Here is a 24,350-nt window from a genome sequence, read left to right as displayed (position 1 = left end):
TGGTCAGGTACTCCCGGACATGCCCGATGACGCTAGGCTCCTAGCAAGATCACGAGAGGAAGCACTTCGAGGGATTGGATTCTAGTGTAGAATGAGAGCTCATCCTCAAAGTCCACAGAGACAATTGTATTAATCCGGCCCCGTCAAGCCCAGGCCCATATCGACCGACTTTGGCGATGGCTTGCATTTGCCAAGTTGCCAAGCCTTCAAGCTAACCAAAAAAAGCACACGGGGCTCGCTGTCAGCGCCCTCTTACAGATGCTCGCTCGTGGTAACATTCATCCCCCTCTCTTTGGTTGTATGTAACCAATCCTCAAGCCAAGAAGCTCCAAAGAACGCCGCGCAATTCGAACCGAACACCCGCGATGCGACGCAACACCGTAGCACACACTCCAGACCGTACCATCGAACTCCGTTGAACACCCAATCGAAATGCAACTCGAGCATGGCGTCGCGCCATGCTGTGCGCCTCCCCGGGGGCTAGACATCTATCGGCCCCGACTTTTCACTCGTTGGGAATGGCCTCGCATCGCTCTCGTCCGCCCGGATCGACAGCGCCCGGCTGCTGAACCCCTCCTTTAGGTGGATTGGACCACGCCTCGAGAAAGCGCCCCTTGCTCTGTACGGTGGATGACATGTCAGCAACTCAACAGCAATTTTGGTAAGGTGAGTAGGTAGGGAAAGGGGCGTAGGGCAGGGCAAGGGGCCATCTCACCTGTCCGAGACGGCAGACCACGCCTCCACGACGACAACAAAGAACAGGAAGATGGCGACGAGGCTGATGGCGAGCACGTCGCCCCGTTCCCTTGTGACGGTGGGGTAGTAGCTGGCCATGCTCGCCCAGGGCGCCCCCGAATCGGCCACGTCCATCGACGACGACGACGACGACGACGCGTACTCGTCCTCGTCCGACTGGAACTGCGCGGCGTAGAACGCCTGGAACCGCCTGCCAAAGCCCAGCCGGGCGAGCGAGAGAAGGTACGACGTCACCACGGGCTGCGGCGACGCCAGGACCGCCGTCGGCGAGGCCGTCCTGGAGGGGGTGATCGGGTGGTTGTCGATTGGCTCCTCGGAGGGGGCGTCGAGAGGGTCCACGATGAGGACTTTGGGGATGGCTTGCTCTGGCCTTGTTAATGCGATAGGGGCTGGTGGGTGCGCAGCGGGGGTGACTGCTTCGAGGTTGTCGACGAGGACGAGAGGAATGGGCGTGCATGATGCCCAGGATGCCAGGTAGAAACAGAGTATGGCAGTGGTTGACCTCATTTTGACGGCGGAGGGGGGGTGGATGTGGTTGTGTTGCTGATGGGTAATGTGACGCCTCGCGCTGTGGACTCTTTTCCTTTGGCGGTGTTTAGGCACAGAAAGACAAGCAGTTTCGCCAAAATCAAATAACTGGCTGGCGATGCTCGTCTTTAAGGCTTGGCGGGAGGAGCAATGTCGAGCACGAGACCTGGGGCCCGGAGTATATGTGGTGGGAACCTATTATATAGGCGTCCGTTTATATGCCGCTGTCTTAGGTGGTCTGGACCGCCTGTCTGGCAATATGCGACAGAGAGGAATGCAGGCTAAAACCGAGGATGGCAAGGGTTCGCGAGGGCGAAGCTACGAGGGTTATATGCAATATACACCTCTGTAGTGTACTCGTAGGGCGGCTCTCCCCCTGTGATCGGCGTGACTTGGGGGTCCAACCAGAAGTAGGTATGCTTCAGGGCAACTCGGCGCGAGGTCGTAGGGCCGGAAGAGGCCTGGAACTTTCTGCCCTAAGCAGTTCCGGGAAAGTAACGGAACCAATGCAGAGGCGTATTTTGCTCTGCAGGCCAAATAGGGTAGGTGCCTCCGCTGGTAATCGATGGCGGCCGAGGGTGGGCGAACAATGGAAGTCTTTAATGGGCAAATTCAACGACGGAATACGGGATGGGGGAAATCGGACGACGGGATGGAAGACATGGCGCCCCAAATCATCGTGAATTCCCTTCCTGGGTCCGTCGTATATATGTTCCATTGGGGAATCACTCTGACGTCTGTGCCCCCTGTCTATCCCCCTCTTCTGCCCATCCTTCCTCAAAACGCCCCAAGTGCTGGCGACGGGAGTCTGGGCCCATAGCTCCATTCTACTATGCTAGTGCAACTCTGGGATGTGGCAAGGCTTGCAGGGTCTGTCATCGTATCGCCCTGGCGTCATAGCGCCCTTCGCCCGCGTCTTCCCAAACATTCATCGTCGCCTGCGCGCGGGTTGTCTCTAGGTACTTGGTAAACGACGGAAACTTCCCTGACCACCCCTGAAACACCTACAACTGTCGGGGTTCAAAGAAAGACCAAAACCTTATTGGTCCCCGCCGCGCTCAAGATATGGTATGTCCGGCGCTCTTGCAAAGGTTTAATAGCCGTGAACACCCCCAGCCCCCTTCTAACAATACGATAAAACCACATTCTATACAGGGGGGTACTGCTGTCCACCACCCCCATTCCAAGCCACAGGAACGCGCGGAAAATGCTGTGTGGATGACGCGTGCCTAACTTGCCAAGCAACCAAACATAGAAGGAAGCAGTTAGTTTCGAGGACCCTGTTCCGTGGGTGATTCGAAGGTGTTCATTCGTGGAGCTTTCGACGATCAACAAGACACTCACACTGGTCCCAACTGCCTGGCTTTGACAAATTGAAGATGCCCTCTGTTCTCGTCCCCACGTGGGGTTTTTGGGTGAGTTAATTTGTGTACCCCATCGCACCATTCGCACCATGGGCGTTAGACTTGAAAGCGCCTAGCCTGCTTGCTGCGTGATGTGTAAATAGCTCCGAGGTTATGGTGATCTAGACCGACTGCCTGCGCAACGCAGGCATTGTCGCCGTCCTTTTTTGCCTCGGGAGTTTTATCTTGGGAAAGTCCTGGTTCATCGCACACCGCGTGCGGCGACCCCCTGTAAGCTACCTTACCGTGCTTACCTACCCCTCCGCTACCCACTACAGAGATAGGTCGGTAGTTGTACCTGGAAACAATGAAGAAGCTTCGGCGGGCGATCCTGCGTGGTGGCGGATGTCCTTGGCGAAGGAGTCCAATGATTAATTGAACCTGCAAAATGGCGCAGCGTGGTGGGTAGATCAGATCCAGGGGAGGAGACGAATAATATCCCGGATCCAACATTCTACGCTTCAATCCCAAGCCCGTGAGACAGGTATGTTACATGCCTGCCGCCTTTGCGCCTCAGGAAATGAGGGGTGGGGAGGTACTTAACCATGCCGGATGGCAATTGTGATTGCACAGGCAGGGCGTGACCAGGGCGTGGTTCCGCGCATGCCAAGCCTGGGGTTGATCTGCCATCGCGCATTTGGAATGTTCTTGAGATCGGCTTAAAACCTGTGTTCTATCAATTTGGCGATTCGTATCGCGGAAAGGGTAATTTGCTGCGGCACAATACCTAATAAGCTTTTGGCAAGGTGCGCCCCGCACTATCGCAATGAAAATATACTACTATGCAGTATACAGTAATTGATTGGATCCAAACTTTCTTCCAATTTTTCAACCAATCAAAATTAAAGAGGCGGGCTGCAAGGGAAGTGTAAGTAGCATCCTTCCACCTGTGGTTATTCACTGGTGTAACTTCCTCACAGAAGGATGACATGCTAGGTACCTTACTCAAAGAGACGCTTACAATTTTTATTCTTCTTTTTCCTTTCCCCCCCATTGTCTCTCTATTTGTCCGAAGATGGTGAGGTAATTTACATCTTGCTGTCTCACATTAGGATAAGGACTTAGACGGACTTATCCGTTATGTTACGTTGACAGAGCTTGTCGAGCTGCATTTCCGCTGGCTAATCTGACCAATCGGTCTCAAGGGGCGGATTGCGAGTCTGATTGAGCAAGAGCAGGAGGCGGCTCTCCAGAGAAGCCCATGGTGGGACCTCATCAGCATCCCCCTTCCTTACAACCGAACGGCACGACAATTGGTTTAATCTACGTCTTCTGCATCCAACTCGATTTCCGAGACAGCGCCCAGGTCTATAGTCGCATATCCTTGCCATGTCTACCCGCCCGATGCGGCTGTCTGTGCTGCGTGGTGGTACCCGAGAATAGTGGCAAGGCGGGATAACATGACCAGTGAAACCTTTTTCGACCTGGTTGCCGCACCACTTGAACACCCATTCGGTATGGTGTCGGGAGATGCTTCGGATGGCCTTGGCATCTCCCCGACTTCGATACTGATTAGTATGCCATAGGGCTGGATCTTCAGTCTTGTCAGTCTGCCCAGGTCGTTCGACCATCAAACGCGGTCCCCCTGCTGGGGAGCGTCCGGTGTCTATCGCAAAGTTGTGAAGCCAGGTCCAGTGCTTGTAGACCCACTCGTGGGAACAGAGCAGGTGATCGTGAAGATCTATTTCAACGTCTTCAAGAGGCATGGTTCCGAAAGGACGCCAACCGCACATGGGTTCACGTGTATAGTCTTCCTCATACTTGTCGTATACATGCTGGCAGTCGCGACGCAGACGCCACACATCTGACCTGGAGATTGCCCCATTCTGCATATACAGCCCTGGCGAGTGTAGAGCCAGAAAGGACCGTGCAATACCAGTCCAGGCAGCAGGATCAAGAGTCTTTCCTGCAAAACAATTCGAGTAGTCGATGGTACGAAGCAAGATAGGGTATCCGCCGCCAATCATGGTGCCGAGCCACAGGGGAGCCGCCTCGGTGGGTGAGAAAAGTTTCGCGAGAAGCTCGTGGTCCTTTGCCTCCATAACGGGGCCGAGTATGGTTCGAAGCGGCCAGAGCCACTGTCCAGTGTGGTTACTTGGGACATCGGGCTCCCACAGCACGCTTTCCAGAATGGCGGTCAACACATTTTCGTCCAGTCCCAGCATCAGATAGTAACTTATAAGCTCGAAATCCGGCAGAGTATCACAGCTCAAAGTGGTTACTGAGGCGACATAACCAGGCGAAAATTGTGGTCGTGGAAGTGCGACAAATCTCCCCTGTCCGCCCTGGGAGGTGTGTATTGAGAAGCAAAGAGCTGCAGCTAGTGCGGCTGAACACTGATCGCCCAGATTATAAGCTGCGCAAAACCTTGCCAGGTAGGTTGCAGCCTGGCTGGCTGTCGGGAGCTTGGCAGAGGTTAACCTCTCACACTTGCCAACAATGCCAAGGGCGCCAAGGTTCCAATTACAACCGACCAAGGTAAGAATTGGCCATCCTTGGTTGAGAATGTAGTCTTCCAGGCAGTGATGGCCTTCCACCACGCAAGTTCTTCCGGTGTCGCGAAACTAAGGCTAAGAGGCGTCGGATGGATTCGCTGGGAAGCAGTGGTCTTGTCCAGGCTATGTCCCAGGCTATGTGTGCTAATCTATAGGGCGAGGTTCTGTCTTTCACAGAGACTAGCGTTCAAGATATACGCCCAACCAAGAACAAGCAGAGCAATGCCATTATTCTGCGAGCAGTTCCATACCTGGAAGCTAGGCACGGATGATATGGTGACTCTTAGAGGACTGCTGCTCCGAAGATACACATGGCGGGGATTCTCCATCTTTTCTCGCAGGGGTCACAAATGGTCCAGGTTCACCCAAGTAGAATGACCCGTAAGCTTTGTTACGTCGCTCGGATAGAGTCTGGCAAGGCTGGTACGCAGAGGAGCAGCCCCTTGAGATCGAACGCATTGTCAGGGAACTGACCAGGACGTGCTGACTGGGCGGCTCGCAGGGCATTGTGCCAGTGCGCGTGACTTTGGGCCAAGACGGCATCTGTCTCAGGGCCAGTGTAGATGCCCAGCTCATCCGGCGCAAAATCGGAATCTTCTGAATCGCCGTCTGAATCACCATCAACAGAGATGGCAGAACTATCGTAGGAGCTGTGGTCGGAGTCGTTCTCGGCGTTGTCATCAGACACGGGACTGGACGTCATAGGCATTGGATTCCCGGGTAACGAGTGCTAGCTCGAGAGTCAGTAACAGTTAAAACAAGGAGCAACAACCTGCAGTTTTGTCATCGCTTGAGCCTGTATACTCGGAGTCGCGTATCTCATCCCGTATCTCACTTGCTGTCTCAGTTTTGGCGCTCCGGTGACACTGCTCATTATTCAAAGGCATACGAGACGTCATTAGTTAGTAGTCTCTTAGAGCTGAAGACGACGCGACGTGCTAATTTAGCGCGCCCAGTTTTCTTATTCGGGGCTTTAGGATTGCCCCACTCATTTTAACCCGACACTCTCTAAATCGAGCCTGTCTGTAGAGCCAAGCCAAAATCCCCGAACCCCGAACCACATAGTAGTACATGTCCAATCCGGCGGGCGCAACGGTCTGCGCGAATACACGACACTCCGCGACACAGCCTCGCGCATGGGAGAAGGAAGAGCCTCTCTGATCAATGGCCCCACCATCGGCTCTACAGCAGTCAGCAGTCTCCTCCGACATCGAGAGCTCGCTGCCTCCCCTCGTCCGCTCCTCGACTGTGCCCGCGAGCCTCCAGTTCCACCACCGTGCCGACCCATCACACCTGGCTCCAGAGGACGCCTTCAACGCCGCCTCGCCCCCGCGCCGGCCCTCCGCCTTTGACACCGCCGGCAATGCGTCGGGGAACGAGCTGCGACCGGGTAGGCTCCGTCGCAAAACCGGGAGTCGGAGCCGGAGCAGGCGGCGCAAACGTTTCCAGAAGCTGCTCTGGGTGAAGCAGTCGTGTGAGTCCCCTGCATGCCATCAGTGCCATCTGTCGATCACGGCAGCCTTTCCCATTCTAACTCGAATCTTCTCTCGTAGATCCCGATAACTACACGGACCAAGCCACTTTCCTCGAAAACCTCCAGCGAAATCCTCGATTACAGCCCTACGACTTCTGGCCCCTGGTCGCCGACTCCACCGTCATCGTGCAGCACGTCTGCTCCGTCATCATCTTTGTGGTCTGCTTCGTCGGCATCTTCCAGGAGCGCGTGAGCCCCGTCTCCGTCGTCGGCTGGGGAAGCTTCGCCACCTTTATCGGCTGGCTGCTCTGGGACTGGTGGGTCGGGCAAGGAGCCGAGGACGGCAATGTCGATGGCCTCGCTAAGACCAGGAGTATCGGCGCCGGCAGGAACCACAGCGACTTCCACCCCTCCCGTCGACAAGATACTGGTCTGGGGGCTTCGAGCCAGCACCTGAATATGAGCACGCCGAGTTTCCAGAGCGTCTCCAACTTCACATCGGCGGCGAGCTCTACCTCCAACCTGGCGCTCACACCAGGACTATCACACGATAACAACAGCAACAACAACAACTATTCTCCCCGGAGACCATCATCGGGCGGTCAAAGCCTCTCCAACAGCAGCAATCTGTTGCCGGCGAGGCACGCCCATTCCGCCTCTGCCAGCTCTCTCCAATCCGCCATGTCACAGATGAGCAACTCCCCGGCCCGAGGCGGCGCCGCCTCCGGTGCGGACACCCTTGCGGGGCAGCACACGCGCCGCCCGGCCTCCGCCTCGCTCGGCGGCGGCGGCCGCACGCACCTGCGGCTGAGCACCATCAAGTCCGCCGTGCTGATCTACTTCACGCTCCTGGCGCTCTCGCCGATCCTCAAGTCGCTGACCCGGTCGACCTCCTCGGACAGCATCTGGGCCATGTCCTTCTGGCTGCTGACCATCAACATCTTCTTCTTCGACTACTCGGGCGCCTGGGCCGGGGTGTACAAGTTCCCCGTCGCGTCGCTGTCCACCAACGCCGCCCTCATGGCCTCCACCGTGCTCGCCAGCCGCCTGCCCTCGACGGGCCAGGTGTTCAGCCTGACCATGTTCAGCATCGAGGTGTTTGGCCTGTTCCCCGTCTTCCGCCGCTACGCCCGCCACCGGAGCTGGAGGTACCACGTCGTCCTCACCGTCCTCCTGGTCCTGGGCGCCGGCGGCGGGGTTGGCATGATCCTCGGCGGCGACGAGAATGCCTGGCCCTGGCGCAGTGGGCTGCTGGGCATGGTCGTTGGATGCCTCATCGCCGCCGTCGCCATGGGGGGTTGCAGCTGGTGGCTTATCGGCCTGCAGAAGTACAAGAACGAGATATACGGGCCGTGGGACCCGGCGCGGCCCATTATTATCAGTAGGAGGCACTGGGACGACGACTGATTTATGCTGATTTATGTGGCTGGTTAATGAGGATGCCCAGCCGTTGTATATATAACTAAAGAATTCAAGTCCTTATTCGGAACCCGGCTCTGTCTCTGGCGTCCTTCACACCGTCACCGAGCGCCAGTAGTTTGGTGGTACTGCGCTCAACATAATGGTGGTTCAAGAGCGGTTCCATTGTGGCGACGAGGCAAGGGCCTTTTTGGGGATGGCTTCTTTGCTGGCTGTTCCCGGATCTGTTGCTATCATAAGATCCCGAACCGGACCAGAAAAGGTGCCAGGACTATGCCCTATCTCCAAGGCACGTCGTCGCGGGACCCTATGCACACTCAGACTTGCCCTCGCAACACTTCCGGGGCTCCGGGCTATGGGTCGTGGATGGCGGCGACTACGGCGTCTAAGGCGGGGGGAGTCCGGTGTGGGCGTCGAGGTCTGAGGCCGAAGGGGTCTTTGAGCCCTTTCCCACCTAGGGTGGCGACGGGGAAGGGTCATGCTGGGAAATGTCTGGGTATTATTGGTTGTGGTAGATGGGAGGAGAGAAAGCGCTGGAACTATCGGTCTGAATGTAAGTATAAACCAAGAGAAACAAGCCTACTACTGCTTCTCCAATGAAGGGATGCCCCAACCCGTCAACACTCGAAGCTCCATCTAACTAGATGGCATCCCCCGATTCCATCCACCCTAGCCCCCTCGTCTTACTGGGGGGTTGTCGTATTACCATCGGTCTCAAAAGAAGGCTCGCCCTTATGCGTCGTCCCATCCTCGACCAACACGTCGTCACCACCCTTCTCCTTCCTCTTCCTCCCAATACCCCCCTTCCCCTCCATCATCTCCTTAAAGCACACGCTAGGGTGGAAGACCACGAGGGCAAGGCTCGCAACAACGATCATGACGCCCTCGAACCCGATAAACAGGTCCTGCCTCTTCATGATGGGGCCCGTCCACCCTTTACTCAGCTCTGCAACGCGGAACACGCACCGCCAGAAGATGCACACGGCGGCCAGGGCCAGGGCGGCGACGAACCCGCGGAAGGGCGCCGAGTTGCGCACGCGGCTGGCGGCCTCGCCCTGGTCGAGGGCGGCGGCGCCGAGGCGGCGGTGCCGGCGCGCCACGTTGAGCGCGAAGTCGGCGCTGCACGCGAGGAAGGCCAGCAGCGTCACCACCTGGAACGACAGGCCCGCGATCATGATGTTGTCGCCCGTGTCGACGCTCTCGCCGTTGTGCGACGCCACCGACGCCATGCCGCCGCCGGCGGCCTGGAGGACGAGGGAGACGACGTCGCAGGGGATGAACTGGGGGAAGTGTCGTTAGCTTGGACTCACTTTGTACGGTTGTGTGTGTGTGGGTGGGTGGGTGAGTGGTGTATTTGGGGGAAGAGGGGGCTAAGAGAGAGAGAGAGAGAGAGAGAGAGGACTTACAATTCGGGTGTAGTACTCGGGTCGGATCCGGGAGTTCTCCGGGCCGAAGGCATACACGATCCGCCGGAGACATAGGTACACGCCGGCGGCCATGAAGGCCGGGCCGATGGTCAGGCAGCAGATCTGCATGAGGAAACCGTCCTCGAGCCACTGGTTCTTCCAGCTCATGACGCGGCCGGCGTAGCCCAGGACCTCGCAGATGAGGCCGAGGGCCATGGCCACGGTGAAGCCGAGGCCCCGGCGCGTGACGGCATAGGTGGCCAGGTAGGCGATCAGGAGGACGGCGAACAGGGCGAGGAAAGCTGCGTTGGCGGAGAGGGATATGCGATATGGGTAGTAGCTTTGGACATCTGCGCATTCCGCCAGGTTGGGTTGCTGGCTGCAGATCCACCCCCAGGGGATGGTCTCGTTGCCGCCCGCCGTGGTGTTCGACATGTTGGGCTGCGTCGATGTCCGGATTTCCCGGGACTCGTGCTACTTGTCTTGGGGGTTTTGAAGGTTCTCTAGTCGTACTTGGGGTATTTATCGTATGGCGGTTGGTGCGTAAATCGAGGCTGCCCTACTGGTATGACCGAGACGACTCTGTTTCCTGATAGGATGGGATGAACTACGTAAGTTGAAGAAGGGGGCGAACGGAACGAGAGATCTTTATATAGGAGGGTATATCAACATCGGTGAATGAAAGCACTCGTCGACGGTAGCTGAAGGAAAGATTGAAGAACAAAGACACGAAGTTACAAATGTCAAGACAAGTGGACGAACAGGGCGTTATATCAATAGCTAGCAGTCACTGGGGTGGAAGGAAGGTTGACGACGCCGCAGGGGAGCTGAAACCAGACAAGCGGCTGCCTGGGCATTAACTTGAAAGGGATGGCTCGTGTTCACGGTTCGCATCATTTACGCCGTATGATAGATATCCCATTTAGTGTAAAAATTTCTTCTAAGACTGGGTCCAGACCCGCGCGCAGCGATGAATTCCTTGCGCGTAGTAGGGTGGCTGAGCGCAGAAGAATGTGATGAGTGGACCTTGACTTGCAGTAATGCAGGAAACGGTTTCCCCTTCAACCCAGCAACTCGCCCTATGATACCAATTGGGGCAACCAGTGGAGCCGCGGGAAGGAAGGCCACGCAACTTCAGACAAGGGTGTAGGTTGGAAGGTCAGCTTCAGGGTCGCACTGCAGGCCCTGAAGGCTGCGGGCTCCTCCCTCAAGCCACCGAGCGTGACCGGAATAAGAACAAGAAACAGAGCAGGGGGGATTCCCTGGCGATTGCGGCTCATAACAAGTGGATGGATGTATTAGCGTGCTGCCCGCAGGATCAGTAGTCTGAAGTCGGTCGAGAATATCGGCCGACTCCGAGTTTCGGTTACGGGTCCAAGTCCCGGTTCTCTGGCAGCAGTGACAGCCGCAATTGGCTGCGCTACGTCTCTCTCATTTGACGTGGCCCAGGAGCCGGATGAACTAAATCGCAGAGCCGCTTCCGTAGTGCATTTTCCTCTTCCGTATCTGGACGCATGTCGCGAAATGGCAGTCTCATTTATCCGATCCCCACAAGTAGGCGCCCGACAGGGGATACGGTCTGTGAATTTCATATATTCCCCTTCTGATCACCATGGTGTGAATTCAGGGACAAGATTTGGTAGTGATGATAATACAAGATCGACTCTCGATTGGTGCTGTACAGTAGACAATACCCCCGCTCCGGCGTTCAATTCTTCGCCCCCCGCCGCGCCGATGCGCCGGAAGACACAGCCCAGGGCATTGCAAGGTTGGGGCTGTTGGAATGGCTTTCGCCTTCCTTCCAAAACAACAGACCCTCAGCCCCGCCTCTGCGCAGTGCTCACTCGCACCAAGGGAAGATCCCATTCCCTTCCCTTCACCGAGGAGGCGTCTTGCAGGGCCTCAGGCCTCATCTTCGCGGGCGTGGTGGGCTAGGCCCTTGGTCGAATATCCGTTGACACCCTTCTGACCGATATCGATGCCATCTCCGTCCGCCTGTTCGCTACTGCTGGGAGTATTCGCGGAGCCGATGTCGCTTTCCACTATGTCGCTGCCGCGGTGCTCATATCGCCGGAAGCTGCTGCTCGCGCTGAGGCTCGTGTGTCTCGCGCTCCGGTATCGCTCGTACTCCTCCTTCGTGTGCTCCGCCCCGGTGAAGCTTTCCAATGCGTCGAAGACGTGCGGAAACACCTGGGAGTCGACATCCCTAGCCCACAGGAAGTCCAAGTGCTCGTAATGGGGGATTTCCGTGGCAACTGTCTTCCTCGGCAGCTCCCGGAGCATGACCTTGATGTCCACCAACGAGTCACTCCCTCCATATACCAGCACAATGGGAGTCCTGATGTTGCGGGTCGGGTATTTGGCCACCTTGGTGTACTTACTCGAGAGAGACAGCGGGGGTTGGACGTCATCGTCAAACATGTGGAACGTCTTGTTACGAATGATCTGGAACCAATGCACGACAGATTTGGTGCTGGTAAAGGAGTAGAGGTGAGGGTATGCCGCGAGTTTCTGGGACGCGCTGATGTTCTCCGTCTTCCAGTTGAAGAGGAAGCCCAGGCCCAGATCGATGACTTTGGAGAATAGGGGCGGATAGAGGATCGATTGCCACATGGTAGCCGAGCTGAGAATGGATCGTCGCCCGAAGAGGAGGAAGATGACCTGGGGTGAGGCCTTGACGAGCGCGTCGACAATTCCGTTATGCAGTCCGGCCGGAGACATGGCTGGCGCAAGGGCGATGAACACATTGACCTCATCGTTGAGCTTGGGATGAACTGCGAGGCTGGCGAAGGCTTGCGCTGTGCCCTGGGAGAAGCCGATGTAGGAGAGCGACTTCTGACCCGTGGTATCGAGGACATATGCTATGCTGTCAGGGATGTCGTGGAAGGCGAATTCATCCATCGAGAAGTTCCAAAACTTAATGCTTGTCGGCGAGTGGTGGACCGACTTTTTGCAGTATTTATTCCCACGGTTGTTGCCCAGCTAAAGTAAAAGGGGTCTGTCAGCCTCCTACAAACTCGACCTCGACCTTCGAACGACGAGCACTCACCCAAACATCGAAGCCGCGGTTCACAAGGACAAAGGGCAGTGCCCTCTGCGCATCAGTAAGGCACACCCAGACCTCGCTATTCATAAGAAGCCCATGGTGGAGATAGACGACTCGTTTCTTCAGGCTCTTAGGGCCGGAATTGACCCTCTTGTCCTCTTCCCCTTTCCTCCAGGCAAGTCGATGTAAGCCAAGCAGATAGCCATCCTTAGTTTGAAGCACATGCTCTTCGGCGGTATAGCCGTACAACGCGCAGAGGTCGACGAAGTCGGAGGTTTCGCGGATCGAGGTGGATATCGCTAGCAGAGATGTTAGCGGGGTTTAGGGTCGAGGGTTTCGTAGGACTGCCAAACGCACGCTTACTCCTCTCCTCGGCTCGTTTCTCCGCAGGTGATGCTATTCTATTGAAAAGTCTCCTAGACGCCCGGTAGAAGAGTGATAAAAGCGAATCAGCTAGAGCACCAGTCAGCGAGTTCAAAGACCGAGGGATAGCCTCCCTCGAGGCAGGCAGGGGTGCCATACGTAGGGCGAGAGTCAGGACGCGGATGATGGCTTCGAAGCCGACGAGGAAGAAGGAGCCGACCAATGCGACATACTCGGAACTGCAGGAAAAGAGAGTCAGCAGAGCCTCAAGGAGCGAGCTGGGCAGTCGGTGGGCTCCTGAAGATAACTCACCCGTTCAACCGCCCAAGGAAAGGGACGGGCATTTTCGCGACTTTGTGATGACTCTATATCTCCTCATGAGGTCAACGAACAATAGGAGAAGGCAGGTTCATCTTAGGTCGAGTCGAAAGAGTATAACCAAAGGATAGAACTATAGCCTATAGGGCCTCATCGCAGGACGAGTCGGGAGGGGAGCAATTGGCGTCATTTCGATGATCCCAAGCAAGGATGTAGGTGCGTCACATGTGAACTTCGGCCGCCAAGCCTCCACCTTAAGGTTCGGCAAGCCAGAGATAGTGGCAGAACAGGGTCCGATGGGCCCGATAAGCTTCAGGACAGCTCTCAGGCACAGAAAAGACAAATATGTATAGTCTTATCGCTTGATCGGCCGAGAACTGGTCCAACAGAAGCCAACGAAGACCCTGTTGCCCCTGCATCTGAGGCCAAGCTCCATCTCTTTCGAAGTGCTGCTGAGTCATCACATTGACGCTATAAGACGCTTGGGCCTGCTCAGCGATTATCCTTTCTGCACTTGAAGAAGTAACTGCGACGGCAAGGGTGCAGCTTCACGAAGCAATCATTGTCTTGCTGCTATTGCCAATCCCATGCATACGGTGGACCTCTGTCAAACATGCCCAGCTCATGCAAAGAAATAAGTAAGTAGGATCCATCCACCGGGTTCTTCCACCCTCCAAAAAAAGCCTTTCCCCCCCACGATGCGGCTAACGTGATTCCCCCCGTTACTAAGGAGAGGCCCTCGCGCAATGCCTCCAAGAGTCCGAATGCGTCATGGTCCAGCGTCACACGGCGGCCGAGTGTCTACGCAGCCCCCTGTCCGAAACGCTACCTACGAAGTGCCAGCAGCTGAAGAAGGGCTTCGGCGAGTGTAGGCGCGGCATGGTCGACATGCGCAAGCGCTTCCGCGGGAACCAGCCCGTCACGTTCAAGCAACTGGAACAGACCGAGGGCTCCGGCGACGGCTACCAGCTGTATGCCGGAAAGGCGGCCTTTGCGGGGTCGACGCGAGAGACCGACGGCAACGAAAAGGAGCCCGTGGATTGGCGAGAGGCGGAGAACGAGAAATACCGGAAACAGTTGGAGGCTGCCCAGAAAGGAACAAAGTCATAGTAGGCCGAGAACAGGAGACCGGGAGGAAGGGGGAAGCGAGAATGAAGGCCCTCCGGGCGAGACCAGCTCACTGCAACGTTGTCCCTGGCATTCTACATTTACCCTGTACAACAAGTCTTCAGCAAAGCATTGGGAGGCGTTAACGGTTTAATAGTTCGGGACTGTCATTGGGCAAGGTCTAGTGGAACTAGAATGAGACTCTACCCCCCTATCAGCCCCTGATGTTGACGTTGAGTGACGGAGCGGGACGGGCCTGTCTCTCAAGCTCTGATGCCTGTCTCCCCGAGGATAATAGAAGAGAGACTAAGAGCCCGAAGTTGGGGCGGCATCAAAACTGACGAGAATACGATTTGTCGTCGGATGCGTCGTCCCAATAGACCTTACTATCACAGCATGGTGCGGTACAGTCCCAATCGCAACCAGTATCAGAAAATGAAGCCGGGATCCGGGTCGGGCAGTCAGGAAGCCAAGGGACAGGACAGAGAAGCGAAAAAGACATTTAGTCTCGCCATGCCGCCACATCTCTTGTGTCGTCAGGCACATCCGCTAGCATTAGCTTCTAGACATGTTGTTCGTCAGCTCTCGCAAGTGTGTGTTGCTGTTGCCGTCGCAGTGGACAGTGCTGAACTGACTTGTTCAGTGGTCACAGCCCTGTAGTGGAGCTAAATATTGGAGTTTTTCCTTTTGTTTTGGGCACTCTTATAGGGGCATCACAAACATTCTGCTCTACTCTCCGTTCAGCCGACAAGATTTCAACGTTTTGATGCATACTGATGGAGCCGTCCACAAGTCTGTCGCCTCGCCAGGTTGCGCAGAGCCTGACCGAAGACGACATCGTGGAGCTAGCTAAACAGCAACCGCACTGCGACTCGAGAGGCTGGTTTGTGACCGGATTCGCGTACCCCCCACACCGGCCCGTGATCTACATCAAGCACGGCCACAACAGTATGAAGCTGAGGGATTCGGAGCCCGAACTCAGCAGTTTGCCTATGAGGCTCTACAGAAAGTGCCTCTGAGCGACCGGCAAGGCATCCACATTCCCGAGATCTATCGCGTAGTCAAACTCGAAGAGTGAACCTACAATCTCATGGAGTACGTCTCTGGGAAGACGTTCCGAGAGCTTATGGCAGACTGGCGGTCATTTCGGGAAGTGTCTGAGTACTGCTATACCATGGTGGAGAAGGCTATAAGGCTGTTTCTCTCTTTTTATGTCTCGGAAGGCGCCGCCCCAGGACCGTACGGAGGCGGCATCATTCGACACCCGCTGTTTAACGACTACAAAGCGCCTATCCAATACGACTCGGTCGACATGCTAGAGAAGCATCTAAACAAGGTACGACACAAGCCTACCTGCTTATTGGTGGTAGCTTTTAGGGGTGTGTCTGTTGACGAGTAGAACAGGTCGCAACTATCATTCGGAAGGCCACACCTACAGTCAGGCTTGAGCCGGACCTGCACTTTGTCTTCGCAGACCTGTACGAGGGCAACTTCATGTTCACCGACGCGGGCGATATCTACGTCATCGACTTTGAGCAAGCTAGCTTCTTGCCCCTGTGTTTTATGTCGTATGCCCTGATACAACGCCATCAAGTCTGCGGTCCCCTCGAGGAAAGGCTCAACCTGCCGCAGAACAACATCCCAACTATGAGGCGTATCTGTGGCATGTTTGTGATGAGCACGAGTAGACTTGGTAAGTGTTTGTCTGCATGATTTCTTCTTCCTTTTTTTTTTCTTCCAACCCTTTCGCCGACGTCGATTGACAAGAATTACCATACCAGGCTTGCCCTTGTGAGAGCGCTTAGACCGGCATCTTGTGAGACGGACACATGGAGAATAATTACAAGTGGGAACTATTACGTGACCAAATATCGTCACCATTCCCTCGGGTCGCGCCGTCTGCCCTGCCTGCCTCGACGAATCGGCGTGTGCCCCTCCATCGAAATACTGAAATAGGGATCAGTTCCCAACCAGACACTTGCCAACCAGTTCCAGATACTTCAGGGGCTCCCGTATCTACCGGTACCGTCTCTTCCTCAATGACGTAGGGCAGTTGGTTTCCATTGTGTACCTCGATTGCGCCGAACACGGCTGCTATGGAAGCGACCTCTGTGGAGAGGCATTGGGTTATATGACAAGCTTGGATGCCTGCTGGGGGAGAGCTTATTAAGAAGAGCTTATTGAGAAAATGATCCCGGCGTCTAGCGGCAATTAAGTAGATATAAAAAGATAAGAGGCTGCAAAGTAGAGACTTTGTTAAGCGCTGTTCGTTCCCTTTTCGTGACTTTGAGAGGGTTTGACGGGGTGACCACTGATATGCGTATTTAACAGGGCTTGAGACAGGTTTGTAAGAATGCCGACTGTACCATATTAAGAAGCAAGAGACCACCAGGGCTTCCAAACCCAAGGCGAGTCGAGAGTATACCCTGTACGTTCACATTGCAGCTTGCCTGGTCTGAATACTAATTACACGTATTGCGACTTAACGATCAGGTTAGACAAGGAAAGACATATGCTGTACGTAGCACATATAATTATCCGCCTCCTGATTTCCCAACAAGTCCCCTTATGTATGGGAAGCGCTAGGACTCTGAGAAACCGCAGACAGATATTAACCAAACTAAACTAATAGGTATCTATTGGCAACTTTTTCCTACTATCCTCGTACCAGAAGTTTTACCACACCAATACCTACACAAGGAAGCCAGCATTTCCCGGACCTACATAGCTAGAACTCTAGTGCAACTTTCCCTGAGCAAACGCCAGTACTGGTTCCCGCCTTGTCTTCGTATGTTGCAGTATGAAGCATGCAAACAATGTCCTTTTTAGAGATGGGCATAATTGCCATCAGGTAATTATCACGTAATCGAGACCAGTAATAGTAGGCACTACGTACTACCTGGTAGCCGTCGAGCTTAGTCGCCTGCTTCGTATTAACAGGACCCAGGATCGAAATATAGACGGCGTTTAGAGTTCCTCCTTGGGCTACAAGATTCTTTGCTAGGTATGTAAGGTTGTTTCGCCGTTAGCCTTGAGAGACGTTTCTAAATCTTCTCTAATTAGTCTCAATAGATGAATCAATTCCGATGTACTTTTCGCGCGTGCGTCCCTATATCCAGCTTTTCGAAATCCAACATATTGAATCACCAATTCGATGGTTCCCCGATCCAAAAATGTCATTCTAAGCCACACCGCCACGACCACCCACTGCCCACTGTGCCTGAGCTTGGACAATATCGGCCGCAATAGGCGGCAGCTCGCGTCCCCGGCCGGTCGGCCATGGCATGAACTTGATCTCGGCCAGGAAGCGCAGATACCTTCCGATATCCTCGCGGGTAATGCCCTCGCCCGCGCTGTCGTCGACGCCGGTCCAGCGGTCGGCGTCGGCCTTGAGCACGGCCACGGCGTTTCTGTCGTCAAGCTCAGGGGCACGCGTCGTCGAAGGCAGATCCGACATTACCATATGGAACAGCGGCATGAGTGCGCTCTGCTCCTGATCCTTCTCAATGGACCCGGCCGATACGAACTTCTCGAGCTGCGTCTTCCACTCCTCGTAGTCGACCTCGGGGACGTTGTAGCCATAGTAACTCAATGCCGAGAGGAACTCGTTCATACGGAGTCTCGGGTGTGCCGTGACGTGGACGACGTTGACGCCGGGGAGGGGATTAAGGGCCGAGGCAACGACAACCCTGGAGACGTGGTCCACAGGGACGGCATTCACCGAGTTGACGATGAATGGCCTTGCCCCCAACTGGACACAGCCTTTACAAAACCTGATCAGGAAATCATCGGTATTCGAGACGCCGCCGTGGCGGCTACCAAGAATGTATCCGGGACGGACAATGGCGCCCCGGAGCCCGCGCTTGCCAGCTTCCCGGATGAGCTGCTCAGATACCTTGGAATGGTTAGCTTCATGGGACCCCACTCTGTATAATGAGATGAGTCGACATACCCATTTGGTTTGGCCATAACCAGTGCCAAGGCCAACACGGCTGCCCTGCATATCGTCGGCCTCAAGCACCGCTCCGCGCCCAGTTGCGGTTTGCTCGTCAGAAAGGTTAACGTAGTGGTCAGTGTCCAGAGTCGAAGTCGACGACACGAAAGAGAATAGCTTGGGCTTTCCCTCGTTGCAGAGCTTCATTGCGTCGATGGTAGACAGGACGTTGCTACGCATCATCTGCTCATAGCGAGCAATCCAATGAACATACGCCGCATTATGGACGAAAACATCCGCTGTCTCGGCGACGTGCCTCCAGCTGGCATCGTCAAGACCAAGACGGGGCTTGGACAAGTCACCAAGGACATAGGAAATCCTATCGGCCCATGAGTCCTGCCACAAACCATAGCCTCTGAGTGACCTCGTGAGACGATCCTTAGCAAAAGTAAGGTCCTTGGCTCCACGGATGTGCGCGATGAGCTTGGTGTTCTCCCTGTCCAGGATGTCCTTGACCAAGTAGGCGCCCAAGAAACCTGTGGCACCAGTGAGGAAGAATGTGGCACCACTCGATGGGCTCAGGGCATCTGGATCCGCGCTCTGGTACTTGGCGTCCAGTGTGTTAACCAGCTCGTCAAATGACTTGGCGTAGGCGGTTTCGGCGGCCTTGTCGACTGTGACAGCCTGACCACTGCGCAGACGGTCCACCTGGGTGCTCAACCCACTGAGAGTGGGGTTCGCGTAAAGGACACCGATGGTGATGTCAGCGCCCAAATCCTTGCGGATGTTGAGGAGGAGCTGCTGGGCCAGAAGACTGTGTCCACCGCAGTCGAAGAAATTCGATTCGGGCCTAGGCTTTTGGTCAGCTTTGATCTGTAAAGCATAGCTCTGAGTCCACATAATTACTTGACAGTCTTGGTGTTGAGGCCCGGGATTAGAGTCGACCACTGCGAGGCAATGGTCTTCTCCGTCTCAGACAAGGCCTCCCAGATCTTTAGATCCTCTTCTGAGGCGTCCTCTATTATCTGAGCAGCATCAGGGAAGGGCAGATTTGGGACGTCGACCTTGCCGTTCGGGTTAAGAGGAAGCTTCTGTAGCATAATATAGACGGAAGGCACCGAGTAAGCCGGCAGGCGGGTCTTGAGGTGGTCTCGCACCTCGGCCTGCATACGGCGGAACCTCTTAGGGTAGACCACACTCGATCCCATCTCAATACCCTCATCTTCGACATCCTCGTAATTCTGGGCCTCCAGCCAGCGCTTCCACTCGGCAATCTCAGGAACAATGTAGCTAACAAGCGTCAGCTCCTCGTTACGATCTCTCCGAACGAGAGTCTTGCAGTCTCGAATCAGGGGGCTGCCGCTCAGGTTGGCATCGATTTCGTTGAGCTCGATCCGGAAACCACGGATCTTGACCTGAGAGTCGATGCGGCCAGACACACGCACGGCTCCCGAAGGGAGATACTGGCCAAGGTCTCCTGTGCGATATAATCTGTCACGGGGCGCCTTATAAAAACGGCGCCACGGTTCGCCCTTGTCGTTGGCCTTATCGGCTTCCACCCACTTAGCGTTATCGACGAACCAGTTGTCGATGAACTTCTCCTTGTTCTTCTCGGGATCGCCGAGGTAACCTTCAGCCAAGCCAGCCGCTCTGATATATAGCTCGCCGACCTCGCCAACGCCGCACATCTTGGTGTGATCCTCTTGAGAAACGACGAGGACTTGGACATCTTGCATCCCCCAACCTGCGGGAACGGTGTCCCCGAGCGAGTCGAGGGCTGTCGGGTCTTCTGCGGCCGAGGGAATTTCGAAGTAGGACACTGCCCGGCTGGTCTCGGTGGTGCCGTACATGTTTACTATAGAGCATGAAGTCCCTAATTGGCGAAGTGCCTTGCAGTCGCGGGTGGTGAGAACGTCGCCGACGAAGAAGACGTGCCGCAGGGAGGGGAACTTGGCGGTTGCGCCACCGACAAGGATTTGTCCCATCGCAGGAGTGAGGTGAGCCGTGGACGGGGACCACAGGTTCATCCATTCGCTCAGCCTCTCGTGCTGGATGTCTTCCTTGGCCGGGATGAGCAGCTGAGCGCCGAGCCACAGGGGCGTCATGATGTCTGGCCTCCGAGGTTAGACTGGGCAGTAAGACGATGATAGAAGCCATCTCTCACCTCGCTGGATGGGGTCATGGGCGATGCCAGAGAGACAGGCGAACACACTCTCGGACGAGAGGTTAAAACGCTTCGCCATCCAGGGGAAGTACCTTGTCAGGCCATAATGACGTCCTAGCACCCCTTTCGGTTTTCCTTCAGATCCGGAGGTGAAGCTGAGGGTGGGATTGGAGTCTGGGCCAACAAGGACGTCGGGAGGTGACGAAGCCTTGCCTCGTACGCTGGCAAAAATATCTCCGCCTTCCTTCTCGCCACCAGACAGCACGCCGGCGTCGCTGAGGCGGAGCTCCGGGATCTGGGTCTTGATGGATAGCTCTTCGTCGATGTACTTCTGTACCAAAGGAGCAAGGGGACTGGATGTAGCCCCTTGTCAGTAAAGAAAACGTCATAAAGGGTTCAATGTCCCGTCAAGGAGAGCCTCCAGTACGACAAGTATTTGTACCTACCCATTCTCGTCTATGGCCTTGCCGATGGAAATCAGGGCCTTGGGCTGGGAGACTTCGAGATAGACTACTCCAGTTAGTCAAACTGCTTGGGCGAGAGGGGATAGGATAGTACGCGCTCTGCTGCCTCTGCGGCGGGTAAAGAGGATCAAGCACTGTTACTGTAGCTCCAGAAGCCTGAACATCTCGGTCAGTCGTACTTGACATTGGGGGTGGATGTAGTAAGCCGCACCAGAGTCCCCATGAAGGCACAGACCAGCTCGACCGAGCGGTGAGCAAAGATCATGACAACGTCTCCATTGGTGATGCCAGCCTCGTGCAGGTAGTTGGCAATGGTGTTGGACGCCTCGTCGATCTGGCGGTAAGTGAATGTCCTGGTTGGCGACCTTGTCCAAACGTCAGCAGCTTGACCGGGCGTATCACGGTCGATCCGGGGTGTCTCACGTATAAGTCTTGGTCTCGGTCACGCAAGGCCTGTCGGGATGGGCCAGGGCGTTCCTGTGGAATGTCTCGTGGATTGCGCCGACATAGCCGCTCCAGTCAAGGTCGGCCGTGGGATCGGGGAGCTCGACCATCGTGTCGGTTGTGAGGGTATCGATATCAGATATCAATGTGAAAGAAGTGAGGAATGGGACGTCAACTGCCAATTGAGAGTCACAACATAAAATTCTGCCGCTGACTCCGACTTTCGGGAGGGGCAGTTGGAAGGCGGTCAAGGGTATTACACTACGCGGCAATACCGATTACCCCCCAGTAAACTTTCGCATCGATTCTCGTTTTCCCCTCCACAGGTCATTACATAACACTCACGATGGGGATGGGGCCAGCTGCGTCCAATGTTCAACATTCGCTCTTCCTTACAAATGAATACTCACTCAAGTACCACAGCCTGGGCGCCGGAAGACGGATGCGACACCCCCGGAACCAGACCGCTATCTGTCACGGGCCTAGTCACGGGACCTTGCCAGCGGCGGCTTGCAATCCTTAAATCCCGAGTTGATGCTGCCGCCGTCCACTGCTCTGCCAGTTCCAGTAGTGCGTCTGCCCTATGGGAGGTGCGGCCCTTGTAGTCCCAGAGTAGGTAGTAGAGGTTCATGCCCCCTACAAACACATTGCGCCCAGTCGGCTTTCTTCCAGCTGATACACAAACGTGGCCGACTCTTGCAAAAGCTCTTTCCAAAGTTATTATGTTCGCAGGACGTCACCTTCGTTTGTTTTCGTTTGCTCCACGGTCTCGACTATCCTTTGTTACACCTGCATTAAAACCACGGTCTGCAATGGCGACACACAGTCTGACAACTCGCCTCCGACCTCGCGAGTTTCCGACTACTGGTTTCGAAGTGATTGATCCCTCTCAAATGGTGGAATAGGAGCGACTGCCATGCTATAATCGGGTGAGTACTATCCTATGCGGATTGGTGAGATCATTCAGGGTCGTTACCAGGTAGTCGCCACGCTGGGCTACGGCGTCACCTCGACGGTGTGGCTGTCCCGTGATCTCAGGTACTTTTTATTTGCTTCCCACTCTAATGGCGAGTCACATTGACCAAATGACCAATGACCTTCGGCTGCTACTTGACAGAGATGGGAAATACTGGACACTCAAGGTCCATATCAATACCCTGAAACATAATGAAGAGCTTCTGATTTATCGGCAACTGGCCAGCATCGCTGCCACCGAGGAGGCCATCGAGGAGGCCCTTGGTCGCGACAATGTCCGACGGCTCGAGGATTCATTCAAGCTGGAGGGGCCCAATGGTGAAGATGACGTTTTCGTCATGACGCCGCTGGAGATGAGTTTGAGGACTCTGCAACAGACGCAGAAAAGTGGTATCTTCCCGCAACAGTTTGTCACTGGAGCTCTCGACCAGGTGCTTCTGGGGCTCGTCTTCCTTCATGAGGCTGGCGTAGTCCACACCGGTGAGTATTTACCCATCACCTTCTCAAGGAAGAAGAGGTCAGGTATCTATCTAACCAGGAATGCGAAGACCTTCATTCGGACAACTTGCTGATAGCCCTTACCAACGACGCGATTCTTGCAACTGTGGAAGAGAACGAGATTAAGGAGCCGTCAGCAAGGAAGCAGGTCGGCGATGTTATCATACATGTCTCTCAGTATATGCTAGGAGGCCCTGGGCCCCTTGTTATCTGTGACTTCGGACAAGCACGTATTGGGAGCCAACATACCGGCAGCGCCATGCCGGTACCATATCGAGCACCTGAGGTTCTTATCAATATGCCGTGGGGAAACGCTGTAGATATGTGGAGTGTAGGGCTCTTGGTGCGGAATATCTCCCTTTCTCTCTCATGGCTCTGCATTCTGACCATTCAGTTTCCCCTCCATGCCAGGCTTGGAATCTCCTGGAACCCGAGAGCCTCTTTCGCGTCTATGACCAGGAATCTGAGGAGCAGAACGTTGCGCATCATCTTGGAGCCATGACGGCCCTGCTCGGTCCCCCTCCGCCCGAATTTCTTTCGAGAAGCCAGGAAACAAACAAGTATTGGAATGCGGATGGTAGGTGCCACTCCACACAAGAGATGCGGAAACCACACCCGTCCAAGTCGCCCTAACTGATATTGTCGTTGTGTAGGCCAGTGGCAAGGCCCTGTCCCTTTGCCTCCCAAGAAGGAATTCGAGTCTCTTGTCAAAGCATTGGAGGGAGAAGACAAGGAAAATTTCATCAGTCTCGTTGAGTGCTTTCTCAACTGGCTCCCCGAGGAACGTCTCCCTGCACTGCAAGCCTACTTCCATCCTTGGCTGAGGGGCGAGAGGGTCGAAGACTTCGCGGCAAGGGTGGGGTTGTCATAGCTCACGAGACTGGTCGATGGAGCCGGAGCCGGATCCTGTTGAGATCTGAGAGTCTCGACTGGATGACGGCCCGGTGCTTTCGCAAGGCTGCTAGTCAAATGGCAGTGGGCAGTGTAAACATTTAACTCCGCGGGACTCCGGAATGGCTGTAGCTGGATGCAGGCTTGTTTGGCTTAGCCCCAAACGCGCGCACTGGGTAGAAGCGCGCCAAGAGGAAAAGACTACAGTTGAGTCAGCCAAAATATCGTTCTCTGATGGCTTACGGCGAGAGTGTGAGTATCCTATGCCTATTCACTAGAGTTCAAGGAGCACCTTGGTGATCCATATTACACCCAGGGCAGGATCTTCATGGCTTTTTATACTTTTCTGGCACCCTCAGGTGGGATCCTGTCCACGAAGCGCCGATGAAAGCCAGAGCCTCACATAACCTCGAGGCTGTATGGGACTCCAGCTTTCGCTTTGTTCTCATTCGCGAGAATACTGTTTTCGCTCCAACAGAATGGAGCCAAACTGGGCAAAATCACGTAATGAGCCAATGGCAACATTCTTTGCTTAACGGGGGTGGAAGTCCAGATTTGGCGATGATGCAGTGAAGGTGACACTTGGTGGGGGACTGAAGCGCTGATGGCCGAGGCATTTTCGTTACGCCCGGCAGACCAAAATAGAATGGATCATGGCGCTTTCT

At 55.2% G+C, this 24,350-nt stretch overlaps 10 protein-coding genes across 10 annotated transcripts; 4 read left to right on the top strand and 6 right to left on the bottom strand.

Moving 5' to 3' along the window:
• Positions 1-46: 46 nt before the first annotated feature.
• On the bottom strand, positions 47-1,484 carry QBC33DRAFT_357692 (uncharacterized protein). Its single transcript, XM_060423889.1, has 2 exons — positions 716-1,484; positions 47-619 (listed from the first exon to the last, which is right to left on the bottom strand). Exons 1-2 carry the CDS (start codon positions 1,261-1,263, stop codon positions 481-483), a joined length of 687 nt encoding a protein of 228 aa, XP_060284941.1. The 5' UTR covers positions 1,264-1,484; the 3' UTR covers positions 47-480.
• A 2,274-nt stretch (positions 1,485-3,758) lies between these two features.
• Positions 3,759-5,146, bottom strand: QBC33DRAFT_357302 (uncharacterized protein). The gene has a single exon (XM_060423884.1). It carries the CDS (start codon positions 4,850-4,852, stop codon positions 3,809-3,811), a length of 1,044 nt encoding a protein of 347 aa, XP_060284940.1. The 5' UTR covers positions 4,853-5,146; the 3' UTR covers positions 3,759-3,808.
• Positions 5,147-5,573: 427 nt separating this feature from the next.
• Positions 5,574-5,891, bottom strand: QBC33DRAFT_557508 (uncharacterized protein; the record flags this gene model as incomplete). Its single annotated transcript, XM_060429808.1, has 1 exon — positions 5,574-5,891. The coding sequence occupies one exon, from the start codon at positions 5,889-5,891 to the stop codon at positions 5,574-5,576; it is 318 nt and encodes a 105-aa protein (XP_060284939.1).
• A 229-nt stretch (positions 5,892-6,120) lies between these two features.
• QBC33DRAFT_357459 (phosphatidylinositol N-acetylglucosaminyltransferase subunit C) lies at positions 6,121-8,319 on the top strand. Its single transcript, XM_060423887.1, has 2 exons — positions 6,121-6,656; positions 6,736-8,319. The coding sequence occupies exons 1-2, from the start codon at positions 6,347-6,349 to the stop codon at positions 8,061-8,063; spliced, it is 1,638 nt and encodes a 545-aa protein (XP_060284938.1). The 5' UTR covers positions 6,121-6,346; the 3' UTR covers positions 8,064-8,319.
• Positions 8,320-8,656: 337 nt separating this feature from the next.
• QBC33DRAFT_357297 (putative parasitic phase-specific protein psp-1 protein) lies at positions 8,657-10,347 on the bottom strand. The gene is made up of 2 exons (XM_060423883.1): positions 9,482-10,347; positions 8,657-9,355 (listed from the first exon to the last, which is right to left on the bottom strand). The coding sequence occupies exons 1-2, from the start codon at positions 9,914-9,916 to the stop codon at positions 8,759-8,761; spliced, it is 1,032 nt and encodes a 343-aa protein (XP_060284937.1). The 5' UTR covers positions 9,917-10,347; the 3' UTR covers positions 8,657-8,758.
• Positions 10,348-11,228: 881 nt separating this feature from the next.
• On the bottom strand, positions 11,229-13,348 carry QBC33DRAFT_357325 (Alpha/Beta hydrolase protein). The gene is made up of 5 exons (XM_060423885.1): positions 13,203-13,348; positions 13,050-13,129; positions 12,885-12,980; positions 12,531-12,826; positions 11,229-12,463 (listed from the first exon to the last, which is right to left on the bottom strand). The coding sequence occupies exons 1-5, from the start codon at positions 13,232-13,234 to the stop codon at positions 11,384-11,386; spliced, it is 1,584 nt and encodes a 527-aa protein (XP_060284936.1). The 5' UTR covers positions 13,235-13,348; the 3' UTR covers positions 11,229-11,383.
• Positions 13,349-13,691: 343 nt separating this feature from the next.
• QBC33DRAFT_357398 (cytochrome c oxidase assembly factor 5) lies at positions 13,692-14,453 on the top strand. The gene is made up of 2 exons (XM_060423886.1): positions 13,692-13,846; positions 13,939-14,453. The coding sequence occupies exons 1-2, from the start codon at positions 13,822-13,824 to the stop codon at positions 14,316-14,318; spliced, it is 405 nt and encodes a 134-aa protein (XP_060284935.1). The 5' UTR covers positions 13,692-13,821; the 3' UTR covers positions 14,319-14,453.
• Positions 14,454-15,190: 737 nt separating this feature from the next.
• QBC33DRAFT_357500 (uncharacterized protein) lies at positions 15,191-16,092 on the top strand. Its single transcript, XM_060423888.1, has 2 exons — positions 15,191-15,651; positions 15,720-16,092. Exons 1-2 carry the CDS (start codon positions 15,406-15,408, stop codon positions 16,026-16,028), a joined length of 555 nt encoding a protein of 184 aa, XP_060284934.1. The 5' UTR covers positions 15,191-15,405; the 3' UTR covers positions 16,029-16,092.
• Positions 16,093-17,496: 1,404 nt separating this feature from the next.
• On the bottom strand, positions 17,497-21,431 carry QBC33DRAFT_448805 (L-2-aminoadipate reductase large subunit; the record flags this gene model as incomplete). The annotated part of the gene is given in 8 exon segments (XM_060424489.1): positions 17,497-18,210; positions 18,268-19,099; positions 19,156-20,359; positions 20,414-20,766; positions 20,860-20,923; positions 20,943-21,033; positions 21,089-21,242; positions 21,301-21,431. 8 exon segments carry the CDS (start codon positions 21,429-21,431, stop codon positions 17,497-17,499), a joined length of 3,543 nt encoding a protein of 1,180 aa, XP_060284933.1.
• A 702-nt stretch (positions 21,432-22,133) lies between these two features.
• QBC33DRAFT_577190 (kinase-like protein) lies at positions 22,134-23,665 on the top strand (the record flags this gene model as incomplete). The annotated part of the gene is made up of 6 exons (XM_060430970.1): positions 22,134-22,217; positions 22,256-22,359; positions 22,439-22,776; positions 22,845-23,137; positions 23,206-23,371; positions 23,448-23,665. The coding sequence occupies 6 exons, from the start codon at positions 22,134-22,136 to the stop codon at positions 23,663-23,665; spliced, it is 1,203 nt and encodes a 400-aa protein (XP_060284932.1).
• Positions 23,666-24,350: the final 685 nt, after the last annotated feature.

This window comes from Phialemonium atrogriseum, assembly GCF_030411735.1.
Source record: "Phialemonium atrogriseum strain 8032-3 unplaced genomic scaffold QBC33scaffold_8, whole genome shotgun sequence".
Taxonomy (NCBI): domain Eukaryota; kingdom Fungi; phylum Ascomycota; class Sordariomycetes; order Cephalothecales; family Cephalothecaceae; genus Phialemonium; species Phialemonium atrogriseum.
Note: the sequence above shows the minus strand (reverse complement) of the source record. Positions and strands in the feature narration are given on the sequence as shown.